Source organism: Dasypus novemcinctus, chromosome 15, assembly GCF_030445035.2.
Source record: "Dasypus novemcinctus isolate mDasNov1 chromosome 15, mDasNov1.1.hap2, whole genome shotgun sequence".
NCBI classification, from domain to species: domain Eukaryota; kingdom Metazoa; phylum Chordata; class Mammalia; order Cingulata; family Dasypodidae; genus Dasypus; species Dasypus novemcinctus.
The window spans coordinates 36,633,335-36,648,961 of NC_080687.1; the positions used below are offsets into that span (position 1 = coordinate 36,633,335).

A 15,627-nucleotide genomic window follows, 5' to 3' on the forward strand; every position below is an offset into this window, starting at 1 on the left:
TGGTAAAATTGTGGATCCTTGGAAGATAATCTACTGAAAACGATCTGGGAATCAAATTACATCAGCTGCCTTTTAAGCAACTGGATATTCTTTCACAGAGAAGGGTCAGATGCTAAAGAGTTACAGCCACAGATAAATCTATGAGTATGGCATTTATTTCTAAAATGAAATGCTTTTGACAGCTTTCCAAGGTTCTCCCTGGTGGTGCCCCTGAAGTAGGATCTAACTGGAGACACCGTGATGGGCTGCCAGGGTACTCAAATCATTTGAAACCTCAAATCTCGAGTCTGTAAATTGATGACATTTCCTATGTGTGACCTAACATTATTTAAATCAATTGTCATGTGGGCTGAGACCACTGTAAGTGATACCAGCTCAAGATGTTCTGAATCTATGGGAAAGTTTAAGACTGTGTTACTAAACATCTGACTGGCCAGAAAACAAACCCTTAAGTGATTTCTCTAGAGTTGTAAAAAGGTCTTTGACCCCATTATGAGACCATCATTCAATTCTGTATGAATGATGAGGCAATGTGGTGGCACATGACCAAAGGGTTTCAGGAAGGTTTGGGAAGCTACAATTCTAAGTTAGAATTATTTTTTCAGAATTATTTTTCATTTAATTTATATTTTAGTTTTGAAAAGTGATATTTCTCTTTCGCTCATACCAACCTAAAGTACGACACTTGCTAAATTGGAATTTTCAATGAGACTGACTTTGTACTTGATACTTCTCCATCCTGGCTTGATGCTCCTTCCTGGGCCCTCACAGTAAAGTTTACCACTTCCTCCTCTCAGGCAAAGGAGAACTGCCCATACAGTAGCCTCCAGGCATAAAAAAGTACAAAGTCAGACCCCACTTAGGGAGTCAGAGAGCTCACACTGGCCCTAGTAGTAATGGCTTCAAAACTCAGCCTAGTTCTGCTTATCTGTAAACTATTGCTTGAATCTCATGGCCCAGGGATCGCCAGGCAGGCAAGACAAACTCACCCACTGGTCCTTCAGGCCCTTTGGTCACTACATGCCCCTAAGTCCACTTGAAACCAAATTCTCCCCTGTAGTAAGGATGCAATATATAATGAGTTTCATTTCTGAAGACTTTTGCTATTTTTTTCTCTGGCAAACATGTGTTTAGTACACAATTAACCCCCGTGTGTCATCCACATATAATTGTTTAAAAAAAAAAACATAGTAAGAATTTTCCTTAAGAGTTTCTATTTTAGGTAAGGGTACATCACATTATACAGTCTACAGTATGCAAAGTTTTTCCACGTTTTTGTACCCGCCTCTTCTCCTTCATGATTAATATTTCATTTGGCATTTAATGGATATATTTAACACCATTTTAAACCAATCTGCTATTGATGGACATTAAGCTCGTTTCTAATATTTTAATTCTGAAATGAATGTTTTTGTTCATGTCATTTCACATATTGAAATATATCCTTAAGATAAATTCCTAGAAATGGGATTCAAGATCAGAGAGAGAGAGACAGAGACAAAATAAGCAAGCATGTATGTTGTTTAGGGCTTTGTATTTTTCAAAAACACTCTTTAAAACGGAAATACAGAAAAATGCATGAGACATATATGTACTTAACAAAAGATTATAAATCACTACCTAGGTCAAGAAATAAAATATTATTGCCCCAAAAGTCCCTCATATGCCTCTACTCTTTATAACATCCGTCCTCCCTCCAGAAGTAATCTTTACTATCTTTATTTTTGTGGTAACCATTTAGTTATCATTAAAAGAATGTATTTCGGAGAACTTTAAACAAAAAAACCTGAAGATGAGATCTAAACACACATAGAATTTAACTGAAAATCACTTTAAGACTGGCTTATATTAAGCTAGTTTCTTATCTTTTATTTTTGCTCATGACCTTTGCTTATCAGAACAACATAAAAATAACACTAGGGAGGGAGGAAGAGAAAATAGATATACTCACCACAGAGCAAGTCGTTGCTCAATTTCCTTGAGAAAACTAGTATGAAATTTGTGCAAAGGTTCAAAATTTGGGAATATGAGATTTTTCAATATTTCAGGCATGGAGTCCTCTTTGCTCACTGTGCTCTGAAACCACTGGGAATGAAAAGAGGACACACTGAGAGGTGGAAAGGGTAATGAGGAAAGTTTGTAGTTCTTCAGAAGGAATGCTGCAACCAAATGCAGTGAGAGGACAGAGGGCGTTCCTGCTGGGGTTTATTTAACATGAGGAAGAACAGTGCCACTTCCTTTTCCACAGGGGCACACGCGAGCATTTCAAGAGCATAAGGGCTTTCCTAGCCTTATGCTTTTTCTTCCTTTCATGAGATGGGGTGAGAAGCACCCTCTCTTTATTATTGTTTTCTGACCTTTACTACTAGTCACCTGTTTAAGCCAGGAAAAATCTCTTAAATGAGCAAATACTCAAATCAAAACCTCCATTCTGGCCAACTTGCTGGACAGTCACTTATTTATGACCGCTAAATACTCTCTGCTTCATTCCTTTAGAAACTACCATTTCCTTTGTTATAATGCTGACTGAGCACAGACATGGCCAAACCAGAGCGATCAAGCCCTCAGCCAAGGTCACTCAGCTCACTGAGGTGAGCTGGAATTTGAGTCCACAAATGTTTACCGATGACCTCCTGACAGCCAAGCACGAGACACATCACGCAAGTAACAAAAACGCAAAGGATTCCAATTTACCTCCAAATTGGCTAGTTCTTCCCCAGAATCGAGGAATCGGACAGACATCTGCGATGCCCTGAATGAGTTTCAAGTCTGCAAAGGACTGTTTAAAATCATAAAAGGAAGTCTCTGGCAGATTTTGCTGACATGCCTCATTTTATTATCAAAGATAACATGAGGCTTTCTCTCCACCTCTGTGTTCTCCCCAGAGCCAAAAGAAGTGGCTGCATTTGACAATGGGCAGGACCTGAGCATGTTTTGGATCAGTGCATGCAGACATTCAACGTTGTTTTTTAAAAATTTTTCTCCTTTTTAGAAACTTACTTCCTTTGTACTTAAAAATCACAATTATAAAAATGTGTGCAGCAGATATTCTAAATTAATATACTGTAAATGTCTAATTTCTATTCCTCAGGACCAAAAACCTTTTATTGGAGTCAGGGAACTCAATATTTAATTAAATACAGCTTCTCCTATAAAGCTGACTGTTCAGTTGATATAAATGATGTAACTGAATGCGTTAGGGGAAATGCTCAACATACCGAAGTGATGACTTCGAGGTCCTTCAGATAGGTTCTCTCAGTGGTGGACACTTCTTTAGCAATGAAGTATGCTTTGTCGGTTGGGAATCTCTGCAAAATTCATAAGAAGAAATCAAGATATATTAATCATTTTTGAGTTTAAGCCTCTAAGAATGCCCTGATTATAAGATAGTCCTGATAAAGTGATATATTACTAATTTATGATATTTGACTAACTGGTAATACAGCTAAACTCTCATTTTCCTTTCTGTGTGTGGGCGAGGGGAAAGAGGGGGAAAAGAATGGATTTCTATGATGAGAAGATAGTCTAGGAATGTTTCCTGATGTAAATATTACCATCCCCCAAAGGCCTCAAACATATTAGCCACCACTGAGGACTATTCATTCAAACATGGGGACCAGAAAATCTAATTAATTAATGACATGAGAGTGATGTAGTCTTTTGTGTGTGTGTGTGGTTCCGAGGCTGGGAATTGAACCCTGGACCTTGTGTGTGGGATGCCAGAGCACAATCACTGAGCCACATTGGCTCCCCTGAGTTGATTTTTTTGCTTGTTTGCTTGTTTGTCTTTTTGTATTTAGGAGGTACTGGGAACTGAACCTGGGACCTTCCGTGTGGGAAGCAGGTACTCAACTGCTTGCACCATATCTGCTCTCATTCAAGGAATTAAATACAAGAGAAACTATAGTACATTGTCCCGGCTACCTGGGGTTGTCAGTGATGGGTCTAGGAATGAGTTCGTGGGAATACAAATGGTGGTCAGATCTGAAGGGACAAGGGTAACAAGAAGCCTCTGGTCCATCGCCTGGGGATACAGTGTGACTTGATTTCTCTGGTCCTAGCTGTTAGCTGGGCAACTGGCAGCTTCCAGCGGGGCAGTCATCAGCTTTTTGCTTACTTTTTAAACAGTCAGGAAAAGTAAGCGCCTTGTTTCCTGCAACCATGCCCCCTTCCCACAAGACTCATCCGGCACCTTTCTCCGGACCTCCTCTTCGTCATCTGTCCTGGAGCACGCCTGGTCATTCAACAGCGGGCTGACCAGGGGAGAGGCCTGCTTGGTGTCGGGGCTCAGGTTGGGAGACAAGGTCACGCTGGCAGGCACGGCTCCTCCCTGTGAGTTGATGGACAGTTCTGAAAGGTGAGGGCTACCAGTCAGGGAGCCTGTTTGGGGATGAGAAGTTTTAAAGAGGGGGAAAAAAAAAAAAAAGGTAATTCCTTCTGGGGCCTGGTTTCTACTCATAACTTTCACCTCTTCAAATCTTTAGAACCTTGACTATCATCTGGCACACTTAATGCTCTTATTTTTTATTTTTTCCCCTAAGTTGCAGCTGCCTTAATATGCAGGATACCATGTATGAATAAGTCCACCGAGCCTCTGTTGTGTAATTAATGAGAAGGTGCAGAACTCTGCCTAGATAACAATAATAGTTGAAAAGTATGGTGTAGCCAAACTTTTCTTTTCATCTCCTAACTACTACCTTGGCATCTAAGAATTGCTCAAGAAAGACGCAGTGTCTGTATCACAAAGAGACATGGAGGGGGAAATGACTGGACCAGAAAACTATACTAACAGGAATCTAAAAGACTGGCACACTTAGGACATACTACATCATGTAACAGTGGGTCACAGCTAACAGAAAGGTAAAGCAACTAACTCCCAGTTCTACAGAGAACAGAAGCAAGCTTGTTATACCTGGTGATGTCACTCCATGTCTCTCTCACTGTTTGGGACAGAAACACTAGCATCACATTTACATGCAAAGGTAATCATTGAAAAATGCAAAGCTAGAGGTCATTACATTATCACAGTTCTCCTTCACAAGTCACAAGAGTGACAGGCAATTAATTATTCCTCTGAAAAGAACAGCATATTAAATAATATAAAAATGTATATATTACCCATTACAAGTCAGCCAAGGTAGAGGACGTATACATAATTTTGCAAATATGTACTTGCAACCCTCTGAACTAAATGGGATATTAAAAAAAATAACCTCTAAACTTTGTTTTTGCCTAATACTTAAATTTATAATTCTCATGCAGATTTGCTAGAGCTAATATTTGGTAATCAAAGTTAAAGTAACTGGCAGTCCTGTCTGTTATCATTTTAAGGAAAGGCAATGTAAATGCTTTCTCCATTTTTCAAAATACAATTTCAGCTTCATTGCTAGTCAGTTCACTGGGTAAAGGATCTCCAAAAGAAAGGTTAAGGGCAATTTTCTGGGAGTTGCCCTCATTTTTCCTGACATTTAGTCTCTCCCTCTGGATTTATTAAAATCCACTTTGAAATTACAAGATAAAACAGTCTAGAATGGAACTGATGAAGTGAGAGTAATGAGTCTAATCCCAGTATGAAAGACTCATGGAGAATCCCCGCCCACCCCCCACTGGGGTCCCCGGTCGACCAGCTAGCTGTGCCGCCGACACGGGTGTGAAAAGCCGCCGCATCTGGAAATACAATCCAAAGCAGATGTCCTGTCCACTGACTAAGGGTCAGTACAATGATCCTTAAATAACAAGATTGGAAAATGTGAGGAGAAAGCAGATCCAAGAAGTTTGCATTGTTAAGCTCTCTCAGATTACCACATTGAAATGAAGGCCTAGCATTAGCCAAAGACCCAGTCACCCCGCACACCACCAGACCCAGTAATACCCGGAGAAAAAGGCCAGAAATTGCTTCACAAATGTCAATTTTATTGACACTAGTACACAACTGAATACAATAGTTTCAAAAGAATTGGAACTTGTCAAATAGAAATAGTGAGAACAATTAGAACTGCAATTGTTTCAAGGTACTACACTATGCTTTTAAAAAAAAATCACAAAAAGAAAAATGTTATCACTACAAATAGGAATCAGAAAAGAGAAATTTCGGCAGTCTGTCTAGCGAGCAAAACATTTCATGCATTTGTGAGTTGCTGTTTGAGAGTACTTTTTCTTCCATGTTCACCATAACCTGGCAAAATTGAGGGCTTACCTTCAGCGCTCGCACTGTGTGTGAGGTCAGGGGAGGTAGTTATAAGTGACAAAGTGCTGGGCCTTGACTGTGCAGTGATGTGGAACAGAAAAAAGCATTCGCCTCATCATTGAAAGAGTTGGACCCAAGAATGAAAACCAGTTAGAGGCTATCTTGAAAGAGGGAGTGGGAGGTGGGGAAATGATAACAATCAGGCACTGGACAGCATCTGGTGACAGATAAAAATACACTGCCACGTTGCACAGGAGAAAATCAGGGTGAACACACTTAAATACAACCACAACCACTGTTAAAGGTCAAAAGCTATTAGCCCTGCTGAATCCCACCTGGAACACGTATTAAGAAGACCAAGGAGGCTGAAAGGCTGAGCTAGACTCTTGTTCTAAGAGAGGGGCCTCACTGCCAGGAAGGCCTGATACAGTCCAAAGAAGAGAGCAATTTAGAGTTGGGGGTCTCCCCATTTGAGTCAATCAGAGACAGGAGTCAGAAAGCGGTATACTAAAAGTGAACTTCATGCCCAACCTGTGGATGGAGGTAAAGATACGGGGCAGCTTGAGATCAGCCTGCAGGTTGTTGGGTGAAAGCCTGCTGCAGCCGCAAGGTAACACAATTGCATAATAACCACCTGTTTTATATGTGCAATGCACAGATCGGAGGACAACCAAATCAGGTTGGCCAATTTCCTTCTCCCTAGAGCCTACTTCAGCTGACTTTGAAGGGCCTATGAAAGGAAGGGTAATGGGTGTATTTAAACAGTCACACCAATAAATACCTATAAATTAGTCTGGTCTAGAAATCTACCAGCAAGTCTAAGGAAAGGAAAAGTCTGAAACTCTAAAGTTCAATTTTTCTCATTTGAGCTGCATCCTTGGAGAATATTCCCCCATGTCCCCTTGCAAAAGAGTCTACCTACTTGAGGCTTTGAAAGTTAACTATCAACAGGTGATCTGGTCCAAACCAAATAGGTAGTGCATTTACCATCCAGCAATCAGTGACCTATGCTGACGCGGGTAATTAGTAGAATTCGGCAGCTTGATGAGTAATTAAAACTCTCGCTTGCCTTTGAGTTTGTGGCAACGCAGTCTGTGCACACTGGTTTCCACTTAGGGCCTGCCCTCGGGAATGTGCAAAGAGCTGTGGCTAAAGTAAGCCAGTGTGTAAGGTTACAGAGTTAGAATTGCATATGTAGCCACTTTTTACTGATGCAGTCTGTTTTACAATAAAGCAAGCAAACGTGGTTGTGTTGTTAGATAAAATGGGTTGGTTTGATTTCCACAGCATCACAAAGCCTGTTTAGCTCATGTAGTCTGTCATCCACCTTAAAGGGCCAGCCCCAGATAGAAGAGAAAATTGTGACAGAGGTTCACTGCCACTCAAGGAACGTATCCGGCATTGGTATTTTTAAAATTCTTTTTTTCTTTATTCCAAATTAATGCCAAGTAATTTCTTTCATCAAGGGGCTCTAGATAAATCGTTCTGGGTGGCCAACTGAGAAAGCACTTGGACATTAAGGCAATAGGTGGAAAGAAGTTCAAAGAAATCCTGCAAGTCTGAAAGCCAATTTTTTTTTTTTAATTTACCTTTCCTACTTCCAGAAACAGTCCTGCTTTCCACCCCCCCTTCAGGCATTCAGTTGTATTTCAGATTAAAAATGCTCACATCCTTCACTTCTTCCCACTGATTTCATGACGCCCCCCATTGCCCCATTAATCTGTATAAGGAGGACTGAGTTTATGTCACCCTGGTGGACTGGAAAGGCCTTCAACTAATTCCATTCCCAAGGGAAGCACTTCTGGTAATTGCTTTTTAAAATCCTTTGAAATGTATACATTCTCATGGCACAAACAATTATGGAACTTTAAATTAGTACAGCTATATTTATGGATTTCAATTTATCAACCAGCCCAGAAACTGGCTTAGCTGCTCTTTTTCATTTAAAATACATTCATAATTCTTTCCCCACTGCTTGGGGGAAGCTGCTTCTGCAGCATCTCTTGATCAGCTCTTCTTTGGAGGTACTGAAATGCATTAGGATGACAGGATATGATCCACAAGCCAAACTCATGGCTTTCTCCCTCCTTTGGGATTGTATACAAGCTGTGTATTAACCATCTAATTCCTCAGATTGTATTAAAGTCTTAAAAATAAATTCACAAAATCCTGAGGAGAGATGTCTAATCTCTATTTTGTAATAAAAATGTTATTTCTAATACTTAGCTGTACCTGTACTGTGTTTTAAACTAGTCAATTGGTAATTCCCATTTTTAAAAATCAGGTGTTATCTTTCCTGTTAAGGATGGAACTAGAAAACCTGACAATAATTTTAAACATAGTCATCCATAATAGGTTAAATATTAAAATATCTGCAAATGAGAATATTGGTGAAAATGAAATACTGATTGCTTTCTCAATTTCCCCTTCAAAATTTCAAAAAGTACAATTATTAAAAAGGTATCTTTGCTTTTCCTTCAATAAGCCCCTAAATAAAATTATTATGCAAGCTTCTAGATGCCACCTGTGTCATTATTTGTTTCTTATAATGTGATTCTAAAATATGGAGAATCTTATCTCTATATACCTAAAATATCCAAAGGCACATGTAGGAAATACATTACAACTGTAGGTTTTTATCTTTTTTTTTTAAGGCCCTTTTAATATCTATAATCTCTCTCTACAAGAGAACACAAGGAATTCTCTCTATAGTTTATCTGCATTTTAAAGACAGTTATCAAAAAAGATCAGTATTATGTTGAATAATGGGTAGATATCTAAATGTGCAGGATTTCTTGTTTAGTCTGCTATCTAAGCTCCTCCCCAATGGAGTATGTAAAAAAAAGTTGGTAGTATTTAATTGAAATTACAAAGTTTCTCAAGAAAAACCAGGTTATAGGATTACCAATATTAGCGATGTTCTCCTCTTCTTGCCAACTTGTCAGACCAAGTTCCTTTAAAAAAGCTTTACAAGCAGCTAAACATCAATTTAGCAGTTTATCATCAAGCAATTCAAAAAAGCAATAGCAACGCAACTTGCAGAATATATAGAAAGAGAAATGCCACTAATGGAGCAATGAGAGCAAATGCACTAGCTTGTTCTTACTCAGGGAGAAAAGAGAAAGGAAAATTCTCCTTTGTTTGAACATGGTGGTGGCAGTGGCAGTGGTGGCGTGGCAGTGGCGGCAGCAGCACTTAGGGTAGGGAACATGGTGCTTCGTACCAATGAAAATTATCTTGGACTCAGGACAAAGCTTCAGCCATCAGTAGGACAGAACAGTTAAACCATTGACAGTTTTTTTTTACAGCAAGATACCTGTTAGGACAAGTAAAAGCCTCTTCAGTTTATATTAACAAGAGATATTAATACCGTGCATACACTGTTATGTGAGTTTAGCGTTCCATGCTTAAAAAAATCACCAAGCTCATTGTTATTGGAGAAGCCAACAATCTTCCAGGTGGCATAAACCCATGCTTTCTCAAGATATAACTGCACTCTGAGGCAGTGGAGAGAAGATGAAACCAGACAGCATCTGTGTGAGCTTACATTGTGGGTACATATCAACACTAAAATCAGCTACTGGCCATGAGACGCCATCTGGGGCTCAGCGAGGTGACGTCTTCCCTGCACGCCCCCACCCCCAAACAAAACAAACACATAACTAATTTTCCTTACAGAGAGGATCTATGTGAGGTTCCCCAGCCTCCATTTAAACAGGTGTTCACAGGCTTTGGGTTGGCTGTCTGAGTTCGCCAATGTAAGCTGCGGCCACAGATGCGGTCTGTCTCCATGAGCCCGCTCCCTCCACTACAGTGATCCTGCTCACTTGCCCCGCCCTGCACCTGCACTGTCCAAAGTTCAAAGCGCAGGCCTGATTGGACCCATCAGAAAAGCAAACCCTTTTGTTCATCTTCTCTTTCCCCACCTTTAGTGAAATGGGGGTACAAAAACTGACCCCACCCAGCAGGTTTCTGTGTTAAAGCTTGTTCAGTGAGCAGGATCACTGTATTTTAGAGGAAGCAGGAATTACAAGTACAAATTGGTATTCGGCAGTGTAAAATAAAAAAGAAAAGAAAAATAATAAAAGACATCAGACAGTGCTCCAACAATGCAGGGAACAGAAGATAAACCATGCTTGGAGGGTAAAGACAGAACACTGGTGGGGGGGAGGGAAGCTCTTTCTCCCAGATAGGTACATGCTGACAAAACAGTGCATACAATGGAACAGAAAAATGTTTTCTCAAATTTAGTAAACAAATGACAAAAATGAGAATGAAGTCCCCAGCTTTCTCTATTTTAAAATTAATTTGGTGTATTAGAAAATTTTACTAAAATATATTATCTACATAGTATTAAATATACACACAGGGAGAACAAAAGGGAGTTAGATTACTAATATAGGCCAAGCTGTGAAATTTGGTTAGTTAGGTTTTCCACATCAACTTCCCAGGCAGAAGGAGAGGAAAGTAAGGGATTTAGTCCACCAGCCAGTTCAGGCGCTTAGCAGCAGGTGTGTGTTCTTAGCTGTGGAAGACCTAGCCGGGTCCTTCTATACAGCACTGTTGGCTGAGTGACAACTGCTTTGTTTCTTCCAAAGACACCCCCAGGCTCAGGGAAAAGGACTGGACAGCCCTGTTTCTTGGGCCAAAAAGTTGGTCTGTGAGAAAGGACAGGCCGGTTGCCACGTCAGGCTCCAAAATGATCCTTCCACTTGCTCCTGCTTTGAGCCAGTTACAGTCCCCGATTCACAGTGACGCAGAGCTACTAACTAAAAACTCCACGTACCACTACCACCGCCGCCTCTTCCTCAAACGTAGAGCTCATCAGGGTAAAATGTTGTCACACAAAAATACAAAGAAAAAACCACAAAGGCCTTGCTTCCTTCCTGAATGCCCTTGGTTTGTGTTCTTCCTGCATTTTTCCATGATTTCCAACTCCTCCTCAGCATTCTGAAATCACTGGACCTGCACCTGGCAGCAAGAATCAAGTATCTTCCAGTCCCGGTTTCCAGGGCTGCACCAGAAGCCCTCAAGTTACAGAGCTAACCTTTAGACTGGCTCTCAACTACACAGGTAGCTGCAGCATCCTGGGTCAACAGGTGATTCTTAATCCTCCTTACAAATACAAAGCCACCCCTGCCCTAAGATGAGACATACCAGAGTAACCTGATCTAGAACTTGCACAAAGAAGCAAAAGAATTGCCTTCTCTTTCAAAGTTATAATCAAATGGTGGAGGAGACCAAGAAGATGCTGAAGCCTTTTAGTAGGGCCAAGCTGTGATGTTTGAGCCATTCAGGCTATCAATGCCGAAATTATCCAGAACAAACCAGATTCTATTCCATTTTTAAAGCTTTCAGGGAAAGATTTTCTAAGTCTTCTCTTGTATCCAGGATACTGAATTACTTTCAGTAGAAACACTTTTTTAAAGTTCCTCATGCCAGAAATTTCATTCTACTTTTTTTTTTGAGTTATGTTTATTTGCAAAACAAGACTCCATCCCCTTCCTTCCCAAAAATATATACCAACAACCATTTGCAACCTGTGTTCGTAGGAGACATGCTTGGAAATCCCTTGTTAGGTTATTCAAGGAAATCACAAGCAGCCCTTTTCAAGTACATATCCAAACAGCTGGCAACCAGGCGGTATTTTGATCTTTGATGACTAAAATGGTAGACCAAATCATCACATGGAGAGTTTTTTGCTTTCATTACTTTTTTTTTTAATAAAAGAAAATTGCTACATTAAGTAACACTGCTAATTTTGGTCTAAAAGTCATAGCTTCATTTTAAATACCAGCAACTGGTGTTAGAGGTATGCACAAGTGTTCACTAGAGACTCCATTTTCCTGTATTAAGTTTCACTCAATTAAACAGAAACAGATGGGATTAAACTAACAAGGAAAAAGCACTGCCAGTAAATTCTTTAATGTCGCCAGAGTAAATTTCTTTAATCACTTACTGCTCAAAGAAATTCATTCAATAGTCCCTTTCCTTCCATTATGTTCTTAAAGATTTGGCTAACATGGCTAAATGTAAAACTCAGAGAGCTACCAGCACTGGATTATTTTGCAATGTTCACCTCTTTAAGGTTCAAAGAAACTAGTATTACAGAGAATATAGACTTTTGCAGTTCGATTTGTAAAATTAGGCAGCAATGGAAACAGACTCATACCATGAAACTGGAGGAAATCCATCCCAAGAGTAACTAAGCTCATGACTATCACAGAAAGAATGTTTAGAGTACAAGGAAGAAGCTGCAGAAAAAAAGAGCCTTTCTTGGGAATGCAACTCTGAGAGCTCAACAAAACTCTGGCTAACCTGACTAAGGGAAGAGGCCGAGAGGTGACAGAGAAAGCAGCAAATAAATCTGATGGTAAAGGAGACCCCAAATACCTTAATTTAAGGCTGGGTTTACCTAAAACCCTAATACTGGCCAACTGAGAAAGCTCCATCAAATCCACTTTTGCATTGAAATAGGAAATAATGTTTTAAATGGAAAAAGTTTATTGCAAGTATGTGAACATTGTGATTTATAGACACTGACAACTGCTTCAACTAAATTTAAAGTGACAGTTGAATGCTTTTCCTCCTTAAGGAATTGCTTGACCACATGATCAAGATGATTCCAGGGCTCTTTTTTTTTTAAAGGAGGCACTGGGGATTGAACCTGGGACCTTTTGTGTGGGAGGCAGGTGCTCAACCACTGCCTACACTATAACCACTCCCCAATTCTGGGGCTTTTAATAAGAAGGTTGAGTTTTTGATTCAAATTCAGAACAGACTGGAGTCTGTACACCTAGTGGAAATTTTGAGAGGCTCCTATTGCATGAGTTCTTCAGGCCTGGCTTTTCTTTATTTTTAAATTTTTTTTAAGGATTGCTTCATTTGAATCTTCAAAGAAGTTCTTGAGAAAAAAATTGAAATTACTCACGTTTTATGTGTAGGCCACGTGGCCCAATTTGGTGAGATAAATTTGTGAGAAATTCTCAAACAAGAATAACATATGTAGGGAAGAATCTGGCCCACAGATTTTCTTTAATTAAATGCCTGTCTAATAAAATATTGTCAATGGCATACAGATGACTGTCAAAGGAACTGAAGCAATTCATTTTGAGTTCTGGAATTCATTAAGTACATTTCTTCACGCTAAAAGAATTTCTTGCATTTTTATTTTGTCCTTAAAAAGCAGCAGCAAGAACAACCAAAAGGTCTATCATTTACATATTTTGAAATAATATCCAAGAAAAGACATCAATGCAAGGAGGCCCTTTAGTGACCCCGAGTAGTGTCAAGATTTCTCTTTCTAGATAAGGTCTGTCTACTACCCCAGGCCTTCAGATCACTTCCAAGACCAGCCATAGTAAGACCTGTTTTCCTTGTGGATTCAGGAGACCTATACACTAGCTCTTGTCCCAGAAGTGGGGATAAAATGGTTCACAGGTCTTGAGAAAGTCCCTGTGGAAATCTGAATAAATTTACAGGTCTCTAACCTCTGCTGCTCATTCATCACGCCCCATCTCTTGCCTTTCCCCATTCTTAGTACATGTGTGTCATGCCCTTCTCGTGCCACACAGCGAGACTGGAGGCTGTGAAAAGCCTGAGTAAAGGGAAAGTCAGTACGCGTGGAAAGCGGAATGCGGGGGCTGTTGGCTCCTCCTGGCCCTGCGCGGTGGTAGTGGGGAGCTCACGTCACCTCGGCAGATATGCTCCACCAGGCCCAAAGAATGCTTAAGCTCGCTCTCTGACCAGTGCTCTGGAATCTCTTTTAGTGCAGAGCAAGCGTCCCTAAAGGAAATGAGTGAATATTCTCAGCACATCAGGATATGGAGCTTTTGAAGAAAAACTATACTCCCTCTATTTTAAGCACCATTAATTTCACCAGGATTGTTATTTTTGTAAATACTGGCCAAGATGCAGTTGCTTAGCTGGTACCAAACCAGTGAGAGAAAAACCACAGGGGCAACCCTAAGAGTAGGAAATGCTGTCAATATAGAAATGAGCCCACTCCCGTTATCAACGGCTTTTCAGACACTTTAGATAAAAATCACTTCTTCAGGAAAAAAGCAAAACAACATAATTATTGGAGCATGTTTTGCTTTGGAGGTTTACATTAGATGATTCGCATTATGCTGGGTAAGTTAATACTTATTGTTCTTTCATATTTCATTTTCTGACTGCTGTTATCACAAGAGGTAAAAAGGAAACTCATTTGAACAAACCACCTATGCAAATAAAACACAGGATTCCAAGTCTGACTCTGCTTACCTCATATGTGACTAAAATTTTATATAGCAAACTGACCTCTTTTTCTAAGTCCCAAACAGAATATGCAAAAACTTGTTATAACTGCAAAGGAACACACAATTTAAAAAGCAGTGGTTCATCCCTACAGACTGTAATTGCCAAAGGAAAGTCTACACGCTCCCTGGTCTCAAATCTGCTTTTAATTATTAATCCATAAGAGACTCTCCAAAAATTAAAACATGGAATCCAAAACATCCTATCGCTCCAAGATGCCATGCAGAGTAAAACCTAGAGCCTGAAGACCAACAGTTTGGTTCCATCTTAGTCAGACAATAGCTGTCTGGCCATGTCAAACACTGAACCTTGTCAGTCCATGTTTCCTCAGCTGTCCAATGAAGGATGGCTCTAAATGATCTCCAAGGTCTCTTCCACTTTTAAAATTCTGTGATTCTGTTATTAATATATACATCTAAAGCAAGACGTAAGCAGACTACTTCAATGAACATCTTTCAAACTATTCAAAAATCAATTTGATTCATCAATCATGCACAGAATCAAATGATTAGGAAAATAAAACAAAGAATGTATAAGAATGAATTGAGTCTTCAGAATCTTTAAAACAACCTTATTGACATTCATACAGACAAGATAATAATTTATGAATCACGAGGACAGTCAATGCTTCGATTCATTTATGTACCGTTGCCAAACTTTATGCAATTCCCTGAACATGCTTAGATCTTTCCTTGTGACAAAAATCATACAATGAGTCTAGTAAGGCCATTGGCATGGCAGTACCTCAAAAAAGTATTACAGTCACAACTCTTTTCAATAGTTTTGTAGTTTCTAAGGATCTACCAATTTTATTCTATACTTTAAAAGGAAAAGTAACAAAGACTTCAAAGTACCAATAACAAGCATTAAGAAAAGTTATTTCATTTGCTTTTTTTTTTTTTTTTGATTCTGCAAGCAAACCAACATTTTAGCTCATGGTTTCAATATATTCCACTAGAATCTAGTAGACAATTACGTCTGGCTGAAAAGTGACCCTGTTTGTCCAACAGGGGCCTGTCCTGGGGGCAGGGCTGAGGCATCACCTGTTTTTTAAATGGCCCACATGATTTCAATGTGCAGCTAATGTCGAGAAACCCTGCAAGTAAAACCTGGGCTCTTTAATCTAAAACACAGGAGTGCTG

The 15,627-nt window shown here is 39.7% G+C and overlaps 1 protein-coding gene across 6 annotated transcripts in view; it reads right to left on the reverse strand.

The window, feature by feature from the left end:
* Positions 1-15,627, reverse strand: part of FARP1 (FERM, ARH/RhoGEF and pleckstrin domain protein 1) — a 320,081-nt gene that overhangs the window by 37,744 nt on the left and 266,710 nt on the right. For 4 of the 6 annotated variants that reach the window (XM_058276487.2, XM_071208233.1, XM_004447776.4 and 1 more), the window contains 3 exons: positions 4,193-4,380; positions 3,219-3,308; positions 1,952-2,085 (listed from right to left, as the gene is read on the reverse strand). In XM_058276487.2, the coding sequence (XP_058132470.1) occupies positions 1,952-2,085; positions 3,219-3,308; positions 4,193-4,380 (412 nt within the window). The remainder of the gene's footprint in view (positions 1-1,951; positions 2,086-3,218; positions 3,309-4,192; positions 4,381-15,627) is intronic. The other 2 variants (XM_004447777.4, XM_004447775.5) reach the window with 1 other exon arrangement.